The 9,648-nt window shown below is 38.4% G+C and overlaps 1 protein-coding gene across 2 annotated transcripts; it reads right to left on the reverse strand.

Annotated features, from left to right (window-relative positions):
* Positions 1-367: 367 nt before the first annotated feature.
* Positions 368-8,031, reverse strand: LOC146701155 (uncharacterized). 2 transcript variants are annotated; one of them, XM_085467470.1, is made up of 6 exons: positions 4,905-6,558; positions 3,588-4,602; positions 3,352-3,428; positions 3,123-3,201; positions 1,666-1,758; positions 368-1,393 (listed from the first exon to the last, which is right to left on the reverse strand). In XM_085467470.1, the coding sequence occupies exons 2-6, from the start codon at positions 3,957-3,959 to the stop codon at positions 1,082-1,084; spliced, it is 933 nt and encodes a 310-aa protein (XP_085323596.1). In that variant the 5' UTR covers positions 3,960-4,602; positions 4,905-6,558; the 3' UTR covers positions 368-1,081. The 2 variants fall into 2 exon arrangements, with proteins under 2 accessions (XP_085323596.1, XP_085323595.1); XM_085467469.1 differs by lacking the exons at positions 3,123-3,201; positions 3,352-3,428; positions 3,588-4,602; positions 4,905-6,558 and adding exons at positions 7,582-7,630; positions 7,741-8,031.
* Between the last annotated feature and the right edge of the window lie 1,617 nt (positions 8,032-9,648).

Below are 9,648 nucleotides of genomic sequence, written 5' to 3' on the forward strand. Positions count from 1 at the left end.
CAAATCATGTTAAATCAATCCATCTTGATTGTGTTGTTTCAACACTAAATATGTTTGTAAGTGTAACATAATTTAAACATTAACATTCAGTTAATTTGATTTTTATTCAGTTAACATGTTTGTACCAAGTTAGTCTAATTAAATTAATTTAAATTCATGTTATATTGTTTAAACACTTTGGCACATCAAAAGTCAGTCTTGTTACATGAACTAGTAAAATATTTTTTTGTTACACCAATGTTAATCTTGTTGAATGAACAAATGTAATTTATGTCTGTAGTACTTACACCAATCATGTTTCAGTTAGTGTTTGTATTGCTTATGTAAACATTACTTTTAATTAAATTAATGAAACATACATAAATGATAACTTGCAAAACCATCTTTTATTTTGCTTGAACATTCTTAAAACAGTTGGCAGGATCCCAGTTCAGCCTAGCTTTCTCCCCTTTAACGATCTCATACCAAGACCACAGAACTTCCAGATCAAGACATGCTGACTGAAAGAAAAAATACAATAAAATAACCCTAACCCTAATAATAAAAATGAAACAAGTCTGTTGAATAGTTTGCAGACAAAAAATATTATCCCCAAAGCAACTTTCGTAAAATGTAGTAAAATATGCATTGCAAACAACAATATGAATTTTAACACAATTTAAAGCTCAGACATAACATTCAACATTACTATAATATTACAACATTACTATGTTGCTTGCATACATTAGTTCTCCATTTAATCAGGCTGTATCCATTAATAGTGACTTTATGCTATTTAACGTGTGGAGAAAACATTCAATTTTGAGCATAACTGCTCCACTCAAACAATTTGTGAAAACCAGTGTGCATTTGCCTTTGTAACAATTGCCATCTGGCAAAAATCAGTGTTTACACTTCAAGTGTATAAGACTTTAAGTTATGGACGAACAATCTTTGTGTAATAGCCACAGAGCAAACCACATAGTTTATATGAACATTTTATAACTTACAATTTTAAACTTTAAAACAGTAAACACATATTTGCATTGCAGAAACCTTGAAAAAAAAATATCTGGCTTGCATGAGTCCGTTTCAAGCTCATTCACCCCATTAGCTTGTTTTTTAGGAACTGTGCCTTGGATGACAACCTCTGTCCATCCAGCTTCATGATAATCTTTTGCAAGACTTCAAAAGTGCATTTGAGCTCCGGTGGGTAGCTTAGGTTCAGACAGTATATCAGTCCAAATAACAGAGCACAAGCAATTGCAATGCTCCTCAAACCAGTGAGAACCTCCACGCCTTCAATCAGGACACCGATGTTCTCTGGGTCATCTCCAGGCTCCGCACCCTCCTGATGTATGACATACACTCCCATCACAGTTTGTTCCATGGCTTCAGTGTTGGCCTCAGTGTTCTGTGACGTAAAATATAATAATACATTTGTTTGAGTCTACATATGAAAAAAAAAAAAGGAATTCAGCAATCAGCGTGAATATGCTGATATATTTACTAAATTCTATGTCTCTGGTTTCACACCTCAGAAATTTGACATGAAACAAAACAAGGACCAATTGCAATATCTTTTATTCACATGTGGTGTCACATTTTACCATTTCATATATCGAAATTACCCATAACTCCTGGAGCAAATTACATAACACAGAACAACTTGTGAATATAACTGACCGTATATTCCTTCACAAGTTTCTCATGGTCTTCATTCAGGTAGACACACAAGGACTTCAGGATGCATGCTCGTCTTGTATGTATTGTGTCATCCTAAGAAAAAAGGGAATCCATAATGACAATATTTAACTTTTAGGCAGCAGTTTGAAAAAGGAATACTTAGTTTGGAAGAGTCCAAAAGGCCACATGGTAAATAGACTGGTTCTTATATAGCGTTTTTCTACTCAGAGCACTCAAAGCTGCCTTTATACAACAATTCATTCACCCAATCACTTTTTCTAAACTGTTTAAATGGCCTGTATTTATATAGCACTTTACTAGTCCCTAAGGACCCCAAAGCGCTTTACATATCCAGTCATCCACCCATTCACACACACATTCACACACTGGTGATGGTAAGCTACATTGTAGCCACAGCCACCCTGGGGCGCACTGACAGAGGCGAGGCTGTCGAACACTGGCGCCACCGGGTTTAGTGCTTACTGTCTAACATTCATACACATTCACACTCCGATGAATGCATCGGTGAGCAACTTGGGGTTAGTATCTTACCCAAGGATATTTGGCATGCACACTGGAGGAGCTTGGGACCAACCCGCCAAGCTTCTGATTAGTAGCTGACCTGCTCTACCACCTGAGCTACAGCCACCTCAAAACATCTGTCTAAACCAAATCAGACACAAAATGAGGCAACACTAATGTTTTTTTTGGGGTTTTTTTTCCCCATTTTGATCAAAATTAACCATACGATTTTATCAATTACTTATTAATATAAGACTGATGCTTATATAATTTGTATAAAATATGAAAACCTCTTAGGACTTTTGCCTACCATATGTATAGATATCTTTGCTCACGCCTGCAGTTAGTGCAAAACGCGGCAGCGCGATTTTTAACCGGTAGTAGGAAATTCGATCACATCACTCCGGTTCTGGCTTCCTTGCATTGGCTTCCCATTGATTTTAGGGTTCGTTTTAAGGTCCTTTTATTGGTTTTTAAATCTTTAAATGGTCTGGCTCCTGTGTACTTAACTGACTTGCTGAAGTCACATGTTCCTCCTCGCTCGCTCCGTTCAGCTGAGCAGCTGCTGCTGTCGGTCCCTAAGTCGCGGCTGAAATGCAGAGGAGACCGTGCCTTTTCAATTGCGGCTCCGATGCTCTGGAATAACCTTCCCCTCCAAATTAGACAAGCGTCATCAGTGCAGGTCTTTAAGTCCAGATTGAAAACCTATTTTTATTCCCTGGCTTTTAACTCTGTAGGAAACTGACACCTTCTTATTTATTTTATTGTTTGTAATGATTTTATGGTATTTTTAATTTGGTTGTTGTTTTGATCTGTGTTGTTCAGCACTTTGGTCTGCCTGGTGTGTTCTTAAAGTGCTATACAAATAAACGATGATGATGATAAAATTGCCAGATTATGGGCATAAAAAGTTCTTAAGCACAGATCTAACCCACCTTAGAGATGGCCACCATGATGTGTCTCATTTTTCTGCCAGCCACCCCACCTTTGCCTCGAAAGAGCTCCATCATGCGTAGATATATTATATATTATTATTTTTTTTGCACTAACTTGTCTTGTAGCACCTTGGTTCCTGGAGGAACGTTGTTTCGCCTCACTGTGTATTTTTAAACTGTATATGGTTGAAGTGACAATAAAGTTGAACTTGAACTTGAACTTGAACTTGGAGTGTACAAGTCTAGCTCATAAAAGAATCTAGATAGCAGCGGTACTGTCGATATGCGCAGGAATTCCTTGTCAATCTGAAAAACATGAACAATGCACTTATAATATGCACCAGAGGAAGGACATACCAGGAATTATTAGCTGTTTTATCACTATGTTATGTCAATATTAGTGAAGCAAGAAATAACTGGTCAACCATAAACACACTCTAAAAGTTAGACATATAGGACATGCACCTCTTTCTCGGTGAACAGAGCTGGCCATCTGCTTTTAAAATCTGCAATAAAGGGCTGTCCTTGAATAACTTCTTGCCTTCTGTACGAAAAAGTCTTCTGCATTTTCATTGTCACTATATTGTCATTGTTTCTCTTCTGAACCTCTGAAAGCAGTGCAATTCTCTCTTTTTCCAGGCTGTCAGTGGTTTCTCCTTTTGGATACTGCGGACAGTAATTGACTTCTGCTCGTCTAGGCTTTTTCACATTCAATGCTGCCTTACTTTTGTCTTGGGCCTTGTTCTTTAGTAAATTTACCAACACCTCAGCACAGCCCAGGCCTCTCAGTTTGGTCCATTTTATACTTGAGGCTAATTTTCCAACCATAACAGCCATTAAAGGATCCCTGCTCCCTCAGACAAGGATGCTGTTTGACAAGGGCTTCTGCAACTTCATTCAGGTCATTGTCAGTTGGATAGACTTTAAATTTTATTATTTCTTCAGCCAGCCTTTCTAAAAGGTGGGATTTCAGTTTTGGTGAGGGGGTCAAATGAGTTCCACCAGCAATGAACTCAGCATTGGCCTTTTCAAGTTGCAGTTCAGCCTCATAGCTGAAACGAGGGACTGTGAAGACACTTGGCCACACTGACAGTCTTGTAGACGGTGATGAACCTGACGATGAAACGGGCCTTGTATTGTCTGTGTCTGAAGAGCTTGAAAAGGAATGTGTTGGACTTCGCACTGGTTGACATGTCACTCCATCTTCTGTAAAACTTTGCAACTGCACACTATCCAAGTATACAACCTTTAAAGTTGCTTTATCATTAATTTCAGAGATCGCAGTCAGATTTACAAAATCATTTCTGAAATCAGGATCTTGATATTGAAGACGAAAATCCTGTTGCACTCCAAAATTTGTCTTTATTTCCTGACACAATTCCTCAATGGAGTCTGATATCCCAGCTGGTAAAATTAGTTTCCTGGCATCATCTTCTCCGAGAATGATCCTCAGTCTTATGGGCTGGGGCATCATGCTGACCTGGACAAATATCAAATATTTAAAAAATAAATAAAGATGTACTCATTGACTATTGTGCGAGTGTGTGTAACAAATTCTAATGTCAACGATAATTTGATGATGTCACCTTGGCTTCGAGGAATTTTTTTACTGGAGAAGTGAATAGTGCATTTTCCAGATTTGTCTTGCATTCTTCTAATTAATGACAATTCTTGCATAAGATGCTTAAAAGAAATCTACTCTCAATAAATTAAGTAGCAATTGGTCTGCAAAGTATGATGTATTATTTACTGTGCCAGGTGATATAGGGGGAAAATACTTACAAACATCACTCCTGTTTACCCTGCAAGTTAGTGTGTCTCTTCAGAGTAACCAGACGCAGGCCTCCCACTGAATAGGCAGCTAACGGGTAGTCATCGAGTAGTTCCCCATGCTCAATCAGAGACACCTCTCTCGCATGTGACATGTCAAGCTCAAAAGCTCTGAAGTGCTCTCGATACCAAGCAGAGAACTTTTTTACAAAAAAGTATATTCTGCCATGCAAAATAAAAATCTGCAGAATTTCTGCAAACTCTGGCAAACCAAATATTTGCCCATGAACAACTATCATTCCTGTGCTGTAGTTCATGCCATTGTATGACACGCTTTTTGTAATATGGACATCAGTTTCATCTGGTAATCTTTGCTTTATAGCTACTGCGATATCACTTTTCAGAACATCAATTGGTACTGATGAGCCAACATTTACCATTAAAGGTGTCTTATGGTCAGAAGAGTGCAAGTCAGAGGCAATCACGAGCTGATGTTTTTTGGCAAGTGTAACAGGTATGTTCTTAAAACAGTTTGTATGGCGAGCAATTTGTTTAAAAAAAACTATGTTTCGCCTCAAATCTCATTGTCCATTTGTGGACAAGAGGCCCAAAATGCCGAATCAGAGCAGGGTAGTGCTCCAAATAATGATGTTTAGGGAGAAGACTGTTGTTTGGAAAAAGTTCTTGGTATCTCTGGCGATGTTCACTGATTTTACACTCAAGGTAGGAAATCGACTCATGAGACTGGACAGGGGCTACAACAAGCTCCACAATGTCCTTCAGATCCAAAACAATATGCCATGCAGGTTCATCCTCTGGAACAAGTGGACCAATAATTAGAGGCAACAAACGAAGCAGAGACCAATTTTCATGTGCATTTCCACCAATATTTTTTTTTAATGAGAAAGTCTGGGGAATTGCATGAGGCCGGTTGGTTTTATCTGCCCATTTATACTCAAAATTTTGGATCAAGTTGTTAAGTTTTTCTAAGGTGAAATACTTTTTAGAGATTAAAAAAGAAAAACAATGCGCAAGCTCCACTGGTATTATGCCCTCTAGCAGATCATGTGCTACATCTGGAGGGTAGCCTGCAGTGACATGAAAATGGCTCAGATTCTTACTCAAAATACAATCTCGCTTAACTCCACAACAAGCACTTGCTGTTTCTTGTGCACGCTTCAAATGGAATTCATGAAGTTCCGGTGTTCTATGCTCAAAATCACCAGCAGTCACAGACTTTATTTCAGATTTTTTAGCTGTACAGAATCTGCATATGTATTCAGCAGAAAAACTTTCCACAAAACCTGCCAGCCCATGGGCTCCTAGGTTGTCAGCTATGACGCAGCTCACAGTTCCTTTAATACACTCGTTCAACTGACTGATGAACACACCATGTTGCTCCAAAGTTACCAGATCTCTCAAAAGTGGATCAAAGACTTTTTCAAACCCAAATGTCCTCAAATCTTCACTCTTGCAAAGGATTGCCAAATAAATGGATGAAAGGGCTGAATGAGAACCAGGTGGTAAATTGCCCAAGACCCAATATACACCACAAAGCTTGTGCTTTTTCCGTGAGGTCCCAAGAGGATTACAAACCTCAAAATCATCAATATAAAGGTTAATAGAAATTCTCAACTTCTCACCATCTAGAAAGCTATTTCTTTTATAATGCTCCCCATCTCGAAAAGATCTGTAAACCCTCTGATCACCATTTAGATTCTCTCTATTTTCTTGAGCTATTTGTTCTTCAATCACTCTATCCAGCAATTTATTGTGACTCAATATTTCCTGCAATAACTGTAATAAAGGGATGTACTGAAATGACTTCCTTTGGTCTATCGATAAAAAATACTCAACAGGCTCTACAACCCTAAAATTTTGTATGTAGTATAGTTTTCTTTTATAAGGAGTGGCAAGAGGGCCACACTTTCCCAATATTTTAGCCACAGGGTTAGAAACACATACAGAATTTGCAAGCTCTTCAATAACAGCCTGACTAATATGGAGGTTATGGCTCTTAAAAATTTCTGTAATTGTACGTTTTGTCAGAGGTACACTAGCTGAACTCAACAGAAAAACTAACTCCTCTAAGAACTCATCTAATCCTTTTGCTGGAACATGAAATATGTGTTCCAATTTCAACAATATTACTGCTAATTTCCGTTCAATTAGTTCAGGCTGATTTTCAACAGCACTATTATCACATTCTGTCACTGACTCACTTTCAAATTCACCATAGGATACATCTTCAGAACAGCTAGCCCTTACATTATCAGAGGACTCTATCACTTGAACTGGGTCCACACGTGTAACTACCCTGTCTTTAAAATCTTTAAGTGTGTGTGGATGATGCTTCCTCTTTTTGTGTGTATAAAATGTATTGTAAATATTTGTCTTGAAAGGGCAACCAAGAAACACACAACTAACTGTCTCGTTACTTCGCAGATGTGTTCCAGTATGGACAAAAAAATCTCTCTCAGAGAAGACGTCACTGCAGTCACATAACTCACATTTAAAAGTTACTGAACTTGAAGCTGTCTGTGTAAACTGAGATGAATGAGCTTTATAGACATGAGTGTTCAGTCCACTCCAAGTCTTAAATGTGCACGGACAATTAACATATATGCACAGATAATGTTGACCTATTCCGTAATGATGATGTAGTTTATAATGTTGAAGTAATTTGTACCTGCTGCTCTCTCTGGTAACACAATGCTTGCACTGCCACATACACGTCACTGATAAAAAATGAAATATGCATTAGAAAACGTCAAGGAGATTAAACTTCTGCATCATCCAAAAAAAATAAATAAATAACATAATAATAATAAGGCAAACATGAACTTACCATGTATTGTTGAGGAGGTGCATAAGAATCTCAGAGCATGGGAATGTGGCTTTATTTTGTGATGTATTTCTGGGGAGAGAAATTAATTAAAACAAAGTTATTACTCTGACAAATTTGTGTTAATATCTACATACTGTGAAATGTGAAGACTGTTACGGTGCGTACACACCGAACGCGATAGACGCGACCAGAGCTTCAGGTTTACATGTAAAGTCAATGGAGGAGCACGATGAAGCGCGACTGGGGGTCCAGCTAAACTTCGGAAGCAGATTTGCATTGAGAAAACGCTTTTCTGCCTACTTCACACGACTGACGCCTGAAGCGCGAAGTAAAATACGCACTGCAGTTTGTGTGGTGCATTTTGTGCATTCGCGCTTATCACGTCTACCGCTCGAGTTGGTAAAATCTGCGGGACAGCAGCTTCTCAAACTCGGCAAGGGACAGAAGGTGGTACAGCTGAAAGCGGCCGTCATCCAGACGGAGCTTCTGGAGCAAGTGGTGAAACTCACCAAACTGCTCACGCTTGTGGAAGACCTGATGGACCCAGGTACGGTGAGGACGTCCTTTAGGCACTGCTCTGCTCTCCACAGCAAATAGAGAAGGGAGACTCTTTCTTCAAACGCTAGATTGACAGCTGCCATTTTAATAACATACCGTCTGCCACTACTTCCTCCCAGATCTCTTCTTCATACGCGTGAAAATTGCATATAAACCTCGACCAGTTCATGCTGGACGCGCTTCGAGGTGCAAATGTGCACGAGATCAGCTAGGGGCATCTATCGCGTTCGGTGTGAACGCACCGTTAGTCAGCCTAATGCAGAGCACCAGAGAAACTATAACCCAAACAATTATCCACCTAAATCATTCTGAATTCAAAAATTAAGTGAATATATTACAAAAAAAAGAAAATGCACATGCAATTATTGTGACAGATTTTATCTTACTCCTTGTTATTAACTCCCCTAAACGCTGGTTTAGTTGAATTAAACCTTTCATCAATCCAGTTAATGCGGTTGCCCGCGACTAAACTCCACTGACAAAAACAGGAATTTTAGATAGAGCATCATAAAACACTCATAAAATCACCAAAACCATGTCGGTCAGTCTTACCACTACTACCAACAATCACCAACTCCGGTTAAGCAGAAAGTAACCCTTCATTCATGGAGCTATATGCGAAGACGTTACGGCTCTACGCGGCTTTCCCGCTCTTCAAAGTTAGCTAACTCCAGAGAAGAAAAACAGTCCTACCAACGCAGATAACCATGAAACACACCTCATTCAAAGTCGACAGAAACAAAAACAAAAAAACGAACTTACCAAAATAACCTCATCAGTTTTTGCTCTGTTGCAACAATTAGCGACTCCGGTTAAGTTTTTAAAAAAAACATTAAATTCACCGACTTACATTTGAAAAATGTTTGGGTCTACAACCTCCCTGCTATATATAAATCTCCACACTACACAGGTAAAAAATTTTAACTAATAGTATTTATCTCTCACTCCACTAACCTAAATAAATAGAGCATGCGCAATACATGACGCTATCAGAGCCTTTGGTTTGATGGACCTCATTCTCATTGGATTGCCATGAACGAATTTAACTCATCAAAGTTTTCTTTGATTTATATTCAACAAAAAAGAATGAATCATTTAATGAGCATAAAAATGATTTCTTCATGTGATGTAAACATATTACTACTTTGTTAATCAAACACATGCCCTAGTTGATTTTTTTGAGTGTAGTACAAGCTTTTTTGCTGCCACAACATAAAGGAAACCTATTTTAAGGTCGTTTGTTTGGGATGTTTGCTGCTCCATAGAGTTTTTATTCTTCTTCTAAAAAGTATTTGTATTACTATCAGTGTGGCTGCTCTATTGGAATTCTGTCAGCAGTAACATCACCAG

Source organism: Copadichromis virginalis, linkage group LG9 (genome assembly GCF_057382275.1).
Source record: "Copadichromis virginalis isolate Kocher_CV1m ecotype Utaka linkage group LG9, C_Virginalis_male_GT1.1, whole genome shotgun sequence".
NCBI classification, from domain to species: Eukaryota; Metazoa; Chordata; class Actinopteri; order Cichliformes; family Cichlidae; genus Copadichromis; species Copadichromis virginalis.

Excerpts from the sequence above, each read along its gene's own strand:
- LOC146701155 (XM_085467470.1), bottom strand. The coding sequence starts at position 3,959 with ATGGCTGTTATGGTTGGAAAATTAGCCTCAAGTATAAAATGGACCAAA. Across the intron at positions 3,429-3,587 it reads CTCTGTTCACCGAGAAAGAG|ATTGACAAGGAATTCCTGCG; the intron begins GTGCATGTCCTA and ends CATGTTTTTCAG. Across the intron at positions 1,759-3,122 it reads TCATGGTGGCCATCTCTAAG|GATGACACAATACATACAAG; the intron begins GTGGGTTAGATC and ends CTTTTTTCTTAG.